Source organism: Micropterus dolomieu, linkage group LG08 (assembly GCF_021292245.1).
Source record: "Micropterus dolomieu isolate WLL.071019.BEF.003 ecotype Adirondacks linkage group LG08, ASM2129224v1, whole genome shotgun sequence".
Lineage (NCBI taxonomy): Eukaryota > Metazoa > Chordata > Actinopteri > Centrarchiformes > Centrarchidae > Micropterus > Micropterus dolomieu.
The window spans coordinates 12,283,853-12,295,586 of record NC_060157.1 but is presented as its reverse complement, the minus strand read 5'-3'; the positions used below and the strand labels follow the sequence as shown (position 1 = coordinate 12,295,586).

Below are 11,734 nucleotides of genomic sequence, written 5' to 3'. Positions count from 1 at the left end.
AACAACCATAAAGCCAGAATGACTAGTTGATTGGTGCCATCATTCTATTAAAATCTCCCCAACTGGTTACCTGCTAATATTTGATCTCCTGCTGCCTTTGGGGCCACTCTCCAGTGCCACACTTGGATAATAGGAGGTTATATAAAATATATAACATCAGGCAGGCTACTTGCACAAAAAGACTCAAACCTATAGTACACAATATATCCTTGGTTTAGTTTTATCCTTTTAAATGTGGAGCAACTAGGGTCTATTAGTTAATGTTTTGTGCAAATGTCCCAATTAGCTTTGAACTATTCTTCTTCTAATGTTGCATTTGAAAACATTATACACACACACACACACACACGTGTAACATCACAAATGTGGAAATGAAACAAACTCCTCTGTTTCTAGCAAATGGAACAGAAGAGGGAATTGATAATAAAAGATTAAATAATCCTGGTAAAAAAACCCACCATTTGTCAAAGCTGAGCTTCACATTAACAGTGTTTTGTTGAATCCCTGACAGTGACAACCTCCAGCTGTAATTATAGCATGTAACATAGCATTTTTTTTATTATTGTTATTCTGTTTCGCTGTATTGTAATTTTAGCATCACTGCCCAGTTACTCTTTATATACATAATCTGTTGCATAACTATTTTTTTTTCCTGTTAAAGAGCATGGAGTAGGATTTAATTACAGAAGGTGTAATATGTTGTACTGATTTTAAAGCCATTTCTGAAGTGTGTGTGTTGTACTCTTTACAATATACAGTATAGTGTGCAGAACAGCATACTAAGATGAGTATGGGATGCAAGCTTTTCTTGGCTAAATATCCGTGGAAACTGGACCTGGGTGTCTGATTTTCTTTTTGAATATTGGTCATGAGGGACCATGATAAGGGGAGCCTAATTATATTACTTGTAGTATTTTGGCTTAGGAAAAGCTGCACCGTGCATTAAAGCTTATGTCTGGATGCTAGGGTGACATCAACTGGTGGCAGTGGTGTAGTGAACATCAAAACCAACCTCCTCTTTGATGAAAGGGAATAAGTTATTATGCGTTATGTTTTGCGACCACAGGGGTAACGTTAGTGTATATTGCCCTGCCTATCTATGATTACCATAGACTGGGTCAAATATGCAAAATCATAATGAATGCCATTACAGATTAAGACAAATTAAACATCTGAATTATTTACAGTAGCTAAGTTTGCATATGTAATTCCTCAGGTCCTTATAACGTTAAAGTTAAAAAAAAAACATGCTTCCTTTGGCTGATACAAAGTCTTAAAGTTTTTTATGGTCGCGTTAATTATTTGAGTTTTATGTTAGCTAAAACATTTCTCAACTTCTGCAGTGTTGTGTATCTAAATTAAGTTTATTGTAAATGTTATCGGTTGTAGTGTTGCTAGGCAGACCTACACACCTTGGTTCGTAGCAAATACACCTTTTAGCTGAAAGTCATCACACGTTTTTGTGTCGAGAAGATCCCCAAACCAAACACCGTGTCCTCGCATCTATTCGCCTCTTCTCCGCTAGGGCCGATCATCAGTCTTTTGTTTGAAGACTGCTGCGGTGGGAAAGTACGTGAGTGCAGGCAAGCTGGGCTAGCTGTGTTGATGTTGTGGCTGGAAAGCTAATTTTGTCGATGAAGTGAGTAACATTTACTGTTAACGTTAGGCTACGTTACTTCGGAATTTTGTTGTTGGACATAAACTCATTGAACGTAACTCAATAGGAACGTTAAGTTGTCACTGACTCTAACTTTTGTTTGGATTTGCTGGTTGAATCGGGGACATTTAAGCTAACGTTAACTACCGCTAACTTCAAAGTTGGGGGACTAGCTGTTAATGGCTAACGTTAGTTTGTGTCATAGACAAAGTAGCTAAAGTTAGTTAGCTAGTGTGCTAGTTCCTTCAACTAGATAACATTTAGTGACAAAAATAACTAGTGTAACAATATTTACAACCCTGTTTATTGTATTAATAACAATTACTACAATCTCAGCGAATATAACTTTATAGTTAAAGCTATGGGGACCTTGTAGTAGTTAGCCGAGCTTACATTTTTGAGCTAGCGGTGCTGCTAGCCTTCGAATCGTTAACGTCAGCGTCAGGATGCCTATCGATAGCCAGCTAACCGCTAATCACCGTCAATAGAGCACTTGCTATTTCGATAAAATAGCTTCCAAATTATCACTGTTTTATTTTACTGTCACTATTGTTTACATTGCCATTTACAATCTGATTTGCCCACATGTTTTTCTTTTCAGGTTATAAGTTTTTTGTTGCCTTCGCTGGTGTATCTTGCTAACATCGATGTTAGCAACTAGCCTGTTCGTGTAAATGCTATTCACTAGAATGGACCTGTTGAACTCTCAGTTCCTGGACAAGATGAACAATAACATTGGGCGACTGCACTACGAAGGTTAGTTTCCCATAGCATGCTTGTTATGTGTATTTATACTGTATATTTAACCTAATTGTGCAACTAACACGCTGGGGTTTCCCTAATGACATAACTAGTTTGTTTTGGTTTGCGACTTGCATAGATTTCTACCTATCCTGTAGCTGGAGTCAACACACAACTTTACGTAAACTGTGATGCAATATTAGTCGAACTAGGTCCAACTCATAACTGGGGATAAAGTGCGTGTATGTTTTATTTCTTAGTCGAGAGTACTGCAACTCTTGTGGTCAATGTAACGTTAGCGTTACATTTTTAATACCGGAAATGAGACCGTAAATTACATATTAGCTGTCTAACACCACAAATTATGCCTAACTTGATGCAGCAGGGTCAAACAGAACCTTTGTGCCTATTGAGAGGACATATCCCCCCAAAAATCTTAAGAATATACACAATTTTTTGCCAGGAAATGTCCATAACAGTGTGTGCAGTTGTTGTACACAGAATTTCCTCAGTCTTTAGGAAGTGATTTTACTCCAGAAGTTAATGCTTGTTCTTTGCTGAATTGACTTTGAGTAAAATGCACTTACTCGAACTGTTTTACTTCCTTCTTCACAGGCTAACACATTGGTTTACTGAAACTATAAATCTGGTTAAACCGTGATAGCTTAATTGTATGCCCTGGCCAAGTTTTACTCAAACAGTTTGGAGGAAGTTCTTACAAATGATTGTCGTGCAAACCTATTAAGCTGAAGTAGTTCATGTTCAGTGTGGAGTTATGTACTTGTTGCTAGACTAAAGATAAACTTAATTAGATTTTTTGTCATGCTGATTCCTTTCCCACAGATGAGTCCAGGACACCCTCCCTGCCCACTGCTATGTCCAATGTCACTGGGCCTCCTCCACATTGCCCAAGCAAACGGAAGTATGGCGAAGAACAAATGGAAGACCGAATCAACTGTGATGATGACCACATGACCAAAATGAGCAGATTGTTTGCCACTCAGCTGTAAGTGCCTTTCAATTGGTCAAGTAAATTGCATCTTGTCCTAAATGTACTAATCAATACATGTGGCAAGTAATATGAAGTTACATGCAGTTCACTGGATACTTTTCTCATCATCATAATGCCAAATTCTTATGAAGCTTGAACTGTCTTTAGTATGACGTTGTGTTCAGTTTTGTACAGTACATCATCTGAATCTTTTTACATTTTGTTTTAATATGGTTTATTAAAGTGAGCCACCATGTTTACCACAGATGACAAGACAGTTTATCTGGTCTTACTGTGGCATTCTGGATTACAATGTCAGGGACTCACCACAACTCAAATTTGTGTATTTATTTTTCAATGCGTGGGAGCTTGAATTAAATCTCAAAATAAGTTGGTTTAACTTGCCCAACTAATTTGGATTTACTTCTTATAAAAATCTTACTTTACCAGCACAACAAAGTCTGTGTAAGACAAGTGTGCAACCATGCATATAATCATTAAGGAATTCTAAGAGATGCCTACAACTACGAAAGGGCTGCACACTAAAAAAGACAAACAAGACCACATCCCTAACTTACGCTGTATGCTGTCATCTTTTTATAGAGAAGAAATGCAACAGCCGATGTATGAATTGTCCATGAAAAGGTGTTTGTGGTTATTGGTTAATTTGTACTCTCTTTATCAAGGGCCCGTCCCTCTGCTGGAGAAAACCGTAATGAGCAGTGGAGCCTCAGTCACATTCCTGTGGAGCACATTACTTCCTCCTCCAACGGTCTCCACGGGACCCACCTGTATGCTTCCATTTCAGGCTATGCTGTAGACCAGCCCCTACCGCTAACCAAAAGCAGCCATGACATTGGAGTCGGTGCCAGAGAGAGGTCTGTCATGAGTGGGGCTGTAGAGCGGCAGCAGGTACGTCAACTTGTAACACTTATGGAAGGTTCAACTGGGTTCACGGTGACGGAATGAAAGCTAAACCTTAATAGGGTATTAATGATAAAATAGTATGTTATAAAATAAATAAATTATTTTTATTTTGAATCATCGATCAGTCAGTCGTCATCTTTCTGTTTGCGTGAAGGTCCACCAGGTGTTGCCGCCAAACAATTGTAACTGTGCGGACTGTACGTGCTACAAACGTGTCAACTGCTCATGCGCAAAAAAACTGCAATGGTTCATCTTGTCATTGCAAACTATTGCCAGGGTCTACTCTTGTTACATTGTTGCACCCCACTTTTCCCTTAGGGTTTCTTGGATGTTTGCCTTTGACAATCCAGATTAACGTAGATGAATGTGTACACATTAACATTAATCGAGTCAAGTCTCTCTGGAGAAGATCCGTACGATGTGTACCAACCCCTACATAGTACTTTGTCTGTGTAAATGTGCTGATTTCATGTAATTTTTCCACCTATAGAATCGTCCTTCCGTTATTACCTGTGCCCCCGCGAGCAACCGCAATTGTAACCTATCACACTGCCACATGAATGGCTGCTCACCCAGCCCACCTGCTGATGAGAGGAAGACTGATGGTAAGCCATTCAAAAGTAATAACAATACACAATGTGCACATCTAATACTTTTAAATAATATATTATGTAATATATTTGCCTCATATTTCAGCATATCAACATATTCTTAAAACCAGAAAAAAATTAAGCTTAAACTGGTTCAAGCTTAATTTACCAAAACCAGCCTTTTTTTGAAAGCAGTTACTGACAAAACACATACATTAGTTTAGTGGAAGTGTCTCTAAGATCAAAACTTAATTTGTTCTGTAGTTCGTTCTAATAAATTTGAATGCAAACCCCCATAACCTTTTAACAGCTGTATTTAAAAATCAATATAATAATAATGTACTTAATTTGTACTGCACTTCTCATTCATAGTGTATCTCAAAGTGCTACAGTATTATTAACATAGAACACAGAGTGTAATAAGAGTTAAGATTTAAATGCCTTCCTGAATAGAAAACGGCAAATCCCAGACCACAGGAGAATAGGGATGGGGATCGAGACCCGGTTCCAAAATTTCTCAAAACTCGAAAATCAATAAGGTTCGAGCTTATCAATACTGCTTTCGAGACTTGCGGGTCCTATGATGTAATGTTATGTCTCGAGTGTCAAATCTGATTTAATTAGAAACGCAATGGATAAGAAAATCAGGCTGCAGTCTGCCTGCTCTCTGTCGGCTCCTGCGCACACGCATGCTCACACACACACACAGCGGCAGCAGAGCGAGAGGCGTCGGAGTGGAATACGGTGAGGGTTAAGTTAGCTCCAAACTACCGTAATGTTAGTTGATAACAGCGACGCTCGTTACTGTAAGTACATGCAATAAAACCTTTGCAAGTAAAAAGACAATACTTTATCAATACACCTGACTGTAAGGTAATGTTAAACATGTAGAAATGGTTAATTTAATCATCTCTGTCCTCAGTATCTCATCCTGTATGTTTTATACAAGCACAGCTAACTCTAGCTTGGCATTAGCCAAATGTTAAAAACAAGCTAAATAGAAAGCTGTCTGTCTGGAGCACAGACTGGTCTGTAGTCTTAAAAACTCAGCTGCTGGCTGAGACAAACCAGCTGCTCCTCTTTCTACCTGGTAACGTTACCTGCAGACAGCGAGAGAGGAGGAGGGACTGATACAGACTGATGTTATTCTTTCTAAACGTCACTCACTACTTGTGATGTCAGATAAAGTTACTGAGTTACTTTGCTGTTGTAAACATTAATGTTGCTGCTCTAGAAACAACATTTAGCTGAATTTAAAATATTAAATTAAAAACAACCAGGCAGTTAATATGCACACTTCAATATATGTTTATTTATCGCAACTGATATGTCATCTCAATATATAACGTTATTGCACATTGAATATTTTCTTCATGCCGTGCAGGCCTACCTCATGCCCCTTGGGTCTGGTCTTACCAAATAACCATCGCTAAATAATAAAGTATCGATACAGAATCGGATCGTTAAGCAGTCTCAATAAGGGTGTCAATATCAATAAAAATTAACGATCCTCATCCCTACAGGAGAGAGAATGCCGATAGCTTTGATCTGAAAATGAACCTTCCAACATAAATTATATTATTATTAGCCAGAAACGTAAGTCGATTGACTTGATCAAGTGAGATTCTTTTTATTTACAATATTACCTGTCCACAAGAACACCTGTTCAGAGCGCTGCTCTGCTTGCCTGTGGTGCATCTGCTGCCTCACTTTGCTGGCAAGCTGGTAAGTGACTGCAGATTTGAACCAATGTTCAAATTTTAACAAAAAGTGGACGGCCCTAGTGTACATGAACATACATACACTGCTCAAAAAAATAAAGGGAACACTAAAATAACACATCCTAGATCTGAATGAATGAAATAATCTCATGAAATACTCCTTTCTTTACATAGTTGAATGTGCTGACAACAAAATCACACAAAAATTATCAATGGAAATCAAATTTATCAACCCATGGAGGTCTGGATTTGGAGTCACACTCAAAATCAAAGTGGAAAACCACACTACAGGCTGATCCAACTTTGATGTAATGTCCTTTAAACAAGTCAAAATGAGGCTCAGTAGTGGCCTCCATGTGCCTGTATGACCTCCCCACAACGCCTGGGCATGCTTCTGATGAGGTGGCAGATGGTCTCCAGAGGGATCTCCTCCCAGACCTGGACTAAAGCATCCGCCAACTCCTGGACAGTCTGTGGTGCAACGTAGTGTTAGTGGATGGAGCGAGACATGATGTCAGCGGTCCTGCTGCTGGGTTGTTGCCCTCCTACGGCCTCCTCCACGTCTCCTGATGTACTGGCCTGTCTCCTGGTAGCAAAATTGTCAAAATCAGTGTTGCTTCCTAAGTGGACAGTTTGATTTCACAGGAGTGTGATTTGACTTGGAGTTACATTGTTTTGTTTAAGTGTTCCCTTTATTTTTTTGAGCAGTGTACATAAACCATTCTGTCTGTAGCCTACCATACATTTACAATTTGAAACACAATTTACTGCGGTTGGGCAGCACAGATCATGCTGTTAACTTTTGTATAGACCTCAGTGGAAAAAACTATAATTGCATAAAGACTGCATGAAACAAATTATAATTTATATAAAATAGACAACTTCTTGTTCAGCGCAGGAGTGGTGAGTAACCTACGACTGCATGTGTCAACCTTTTTTTAAACACACAACAGGCATGAAATCAGTTATATATATTTTAAGTATAAAGTGATGAAGTCATTTGATAGCACACAATGTTGTTGACTTGGTTTGTCTGGGTGTCACAGTGTGTTATTTGCATAATAAATTATGCAAATCGTTATTCCAGTATTACCTGACTAGACTCTGTAGACTTGGTAAATCGGTAGATTTTTTTTTTTTTTTTTCTTATTTCCCTCATGGTTCAAAATTAATTAAAAATGAGCCTTGGTGAGAACAGTGTCATTTGTACTCCAGCTTCACTACTATGTGAGTATTATATTTTAATGTATATAATAATTGCAATCCAAACCATTTTTCAAATAACCCTTTTATCTATTGCCTCGAGTTTGACAAAGAAATCCGAAAACTAGTTTATTTTTATTGACTTGATAGAGTAATCATGAATATGTTCTTCTTTTTATACATCACATGTTTGTTAATAACCCGGTTTTTGGTCTCCTTCCTTCACACATAATATTATTTTAGCTAACACAGAAAGTGATCCTGTGATTGAGGAGCACTTCCGCCGCAGCCTTGGAAAAAATTACAAAGAAGCAGAGCCTATGTCCAACTCTGTGTCCATCACTGGTTCAGTGGATGACCACTTTGCCAAGGCGCTGGGAGATGCCTGGCTCCAAATCAAGGCCAAGGGTGGGGGTCATCAAACCCCGGAAGCAGATCCATGAAGCAGAGGGGAGTAAACATTACAAGCACTTCCTTGGTGTTTGTATATGAGAGTGGAGATTGCCCACTGTCGTTTCTTGCCAAGCATCAACTTCCCTTAGCCAAGAACAATGTAAGACACATGGTGCTCACATAGGCGATTCCCTTGTAGACCTGGAGGTCGACCTTTTATTAGAACACTCGGCTCTGATTTTTACTCTAAAATTGGCTACATCTCTCTGTTGAAGAAGAGATCATAAATATTGCATAGTTGGGTTGACAGTGTTAGTTGTGGATAGATTTAATTTTGCATTGATAAGAACAGTGTGGTCCGTTGTTAGGAGCTCATGTTCTGTTTTACCTGCCTTAATAGCCAAAGAAATTCCCTGCCTTTCCCATCTACATATAAGCCATAGATCTGGTCTTTACTTTTTTCATTCTAAAATCACACTGCTTTTTTATGTATATTACTTGAAAATGACAGCCAGGTCTCATTTGCATTGTTACGTTTCTGGCTGTTTATGTAGCAGGTTACACCCCCCACCCCTTTCTTAAGACACTAGACTAATCTGTCTTTTTTTTATGATCCTCAACTGGACTTATCCACTGTTAACTAAATCATTTTCTGTTTCCTGTCTATATGCTCACTGTGGCTGATTACTTAGTAAACTAATATTAATCATAGCAGATGTGTCTAATTAGAAAGCATGTTTCAAATAGCTGGTTTCTATTACAAACCTTATTCTATACTATATATTTACTTATGAAGTTACTTTTGTGTGTTTATTATGCAATCAGAAAATAGGTCTGAGAGCAAAACTTTTGTTACCCACAAATTTGTGATTTAAAAATGTAATCAAAAAGTTTGGTTTGCGGATCCAAAATGTTGAGGATTGATCGGAGTGACTGTTTGGTAACATCCACCTTTAGTAAACTTAAGAGGGAGTTTTGAAGGCTGTGGAGAAGAAAATCAATGCTGTCTTAGTAACAGCAAGAATGCTGCGTTTGAACTTGTGCATGTAGATTGCTTTTTGCCTACGTCAAGCGAGCCATCATTTGTATAAACCCGGTTGATCCAGCCGCTGTTTGGACGTTGATACACATCTATTCATGCAAGGCGGCATTGATTTTCTTTGATCTAGCTCTGTCTTATCCACGGATTTCAAAACTCCCTGTCGTGTTTACTAACTGTGGATGTTGCAAAGGTGTCACTTTGATCCAGACTGGCCAGTAGAGACTTGTCTTTCGTAGGATTTAATTTTGGATTCATAAACAAAACTTTTGGATGATGTTTGTAATCATAAATTTGTTTTGGTCTCAAATGAATTTTTTGATTGCATAATAACGACACAAAAGTAACTCCATATTTACTCAGAATTTATTTTTTATCTGTAACATTTTAGAAATACTCACTGCTGGTACAGTTGTACTCAATATATTTTTTGTATCTGGTTTTCATTACTATATGTAGGTATATATCTTAGCATCCATCTACAAGTCACAGCCTCTGGCAAGGTTGTCTGAATGCAGTTTGAAAGGCTTCATTGCTTTGTTATTCTGTGGAGCTGGATGCTAGAGCTTTATACATGACTGAATACAGCTAAATCTGACCTTCTGTAGCACAGTCTATTTGCAGTGACTTTATTTATTCTGAACATGTCAATAGTTTAATGTTGTGGCAAAACATTGTAGCAACAGAATTCTAACTGATTTCTTTCTTTCTAATGAGAACAACAGAGGATGTCTCCATTGCTTCAATGACAAAGTGGTTGATTTCCCTTAAAACAAAGTCCTTAATTCACCAGTAGGAATCACCGTGCCTCTGTGACTACCTGACACTTACCAGTCCCTTCAGTTGTGTTTAGCAAACACACCTGAAGTGACCTGTATGTTTCTTTTTTAGAATCACGGTGATGTCATGGTATGAGCTACAAAAATCGGGAATTTCTCACCCATCTGAAATTCTCTTGTTGTAGTTTAACATATTTGTCAACACTGATTAAGAAATGGTATTGTAAATTCAGAGTTTTTTTTTTTGTATGTCAATTAACTGTCTGTGAAAACCATAAATTTTTATTAATATTCTACAGTTTTTCAATTGTTACATCACTATCCTGTCTTTGTATTTTATTTCACTCATATAAGACTATCATTGCGCCGCGCGGAATGATCATAGATACTTTGTTTTTATTCAGAGTAGTTTCCTCATATGTAGCATGGATGTTCATTATCTTCTAGCCATGCTTTTTTTATTTTATAAAAACTTTCTAAAAGTCGATTATTTTCCCACAATTGTTCAGATGATGAATAAGTGCAGGAACACAACAGTCTTTTGATCAAAGACTTGGTGCAGTGTCAGAGAGATGTCTGCACTAACACTTTAAAGAGTTTGTTTAGCTTTCTGTGTGTACCATAGTGGAATTTAGGGATTATCATGGAATATGCTTGTTTGACACAAGTACATTTTTCAGTAATATGTTTGGGGTATTAGTCCGTTGTTATTTAATTGCTATATTTAGACTACCTATATCTCGAAGACTGTCTGCAGTAAGGACCTGCTCTAGGTGTCATCCACATAGAAAAAAGTAACACTTGTTCACTTTTGTCCTTATTTCTCTGGAAGAAAATGCCACTGTTTTGTACTTAATTTCTTCCAAATAAACATACAAATGCCTACCTTTGCATTTTTCTTGTCTGAATTGTTGAATGCGGGCTGTTGCTTATCTCGTGCTTGCTTATTGTTTTATAGTACAACTGTATTGGTCTCTATATAGATATCTTGCACTTCAACTTCAATGCTGCAGACACTTGAGTCAATAATGAGGTGGTTCAACTGATTAGAGCAATCCTTTTTAAACCAAGCAATCAGGAGTCCTAGCTCTTTCGCTATTTTCATTGGGCAAGCGCCATCACGACTACAAAGTTAAGTGATTTATCAACCAATTACCCAGACCTCTGGCTCAGAGGGATGAGCTTCGGACAAATATCATTTTATAGGAGAGGTAAGATGTTAAGTGAGATTACATTGTAGCTATTAATACATCCCTAAATCACCATTGTTTATGTTGGACAATGTCTGATATTTGTGTTTGTTCTTGAAGTAGCTCTGTTACATAGTGTTTTCAGTGTCAGTTAAGGACAAGAGGGGAAGCTGGAAAATAGGATATTTAAAATGTCATTGTAGGAACGGTTGCTTTTTAATGTTAACTACTGAAGTATTTACTAAATTGGCGGTGTGTCTCTGTCCTTACGTCTTTATCCTACGTGCAGTTATTTGGTGGTTCTTCTGATTCACACATTTATTTTTCCAGATGTTATTTTTCCCACTGGAAAAATAAAAAAGGCCTGCTCACAAGGTGATCTCAAACCAGCCAAAGAGTTAATGTCTTTCTATTTCTACTGGCTGAGTCATCGTGTTCTCGACAAGCAGCTGACGTCTTCCCCCTGAAACAACGCAGTTGAAGCCTCTTTGGACTCAGTTGGC

General features: G+C 37.9%; 2 protein-coding genes across 3 annotated transcripts in view; one reads left to right on the top strand and one right to left on the bottom strand.

The window, feature by feature from the left end:
* Nucleotides 1–2,030, bottom strand: part of syn2a (synapsin IIa) — a 15,522-nt gene extending 13,492 nt beyond the window's left edge. Inside the window, exon 1 of the mRNA XM_046056223.1 lies at nucleotides 1,413–2,030. Within this exon, the coding sequence (XP_045912179.1) occupies nucleotides 1,413–1,503 (91 nt within the window). The 5' untranslated portion in view covers nucleotides 1,504–2,030. The remainder of the gene's footprint in view (nucleotides 1–1,412) is intronic.
* Nucleotides 1,400–10,924, top strand: vgll4a (vestigial-like family member 4a). 2 transcript variants are annotated; one of them, XM_046056225.1, is made up of 6 exons: nucleotides 1,400–1,569; nucleotides 2,259–2,413; nucleotides 3,242–3,404; nucleotides 4,076–4,301; nucleotides 4,807–4,921; nucleotides 8,074–10,924. In XM_046056225.1, exons 2-6 carry the CDS (start codon nucleotides 2,332–2,334, stop codon nucleotides 8,271–8,273), a joined length of 786 nt encoding a protein of 261 aa, XP_045912181.1. In that variant the 5' UTR covers nucleotides 1,400–1,569; nucleotides 2,259–2,331; the 3' UTR covers nucleotides 8,274–10,924. The 2 variants fall into 2 exon arrangements, with proteins under 2 accessions (XP_045912181.1, XP_045912180.1); XM_046056224.1 differs by having other exon boundaries at nucleotides 1,400–1,639.
* The last annotated feature ends 810 nt before the right edge of the window (nucleotides 10,925–11,734 follow it).

What these genes read in the sequence shown, in the direction of transcription:
- vgll4a (XM_046056225.1), top strand. Translation starts at nt 2,332, where the DNA reads ATGCTATTCACTAGAATGGACCTGTTGAACTCTCAGTTCCTGGACAAG. An exon ending in AGATTGTTTGCCACTCAGCT is followed by an intron (nt 3,405 to 4,075) that starts GTAAGTGCCTTT and finishes CTCTTTATCAAG; the next exon opens with GGCCCGTCCCTCTGCTGGAG. An exon ending in GGGCTGTAGAGCGGCAGCAG is followed by an intron (nt 4,302 to 4,806) that starts GTACGTCAACTT and finishes TTCCACCTATAG; the next exon opens with AATCGTCCTTCCGTTATTAC.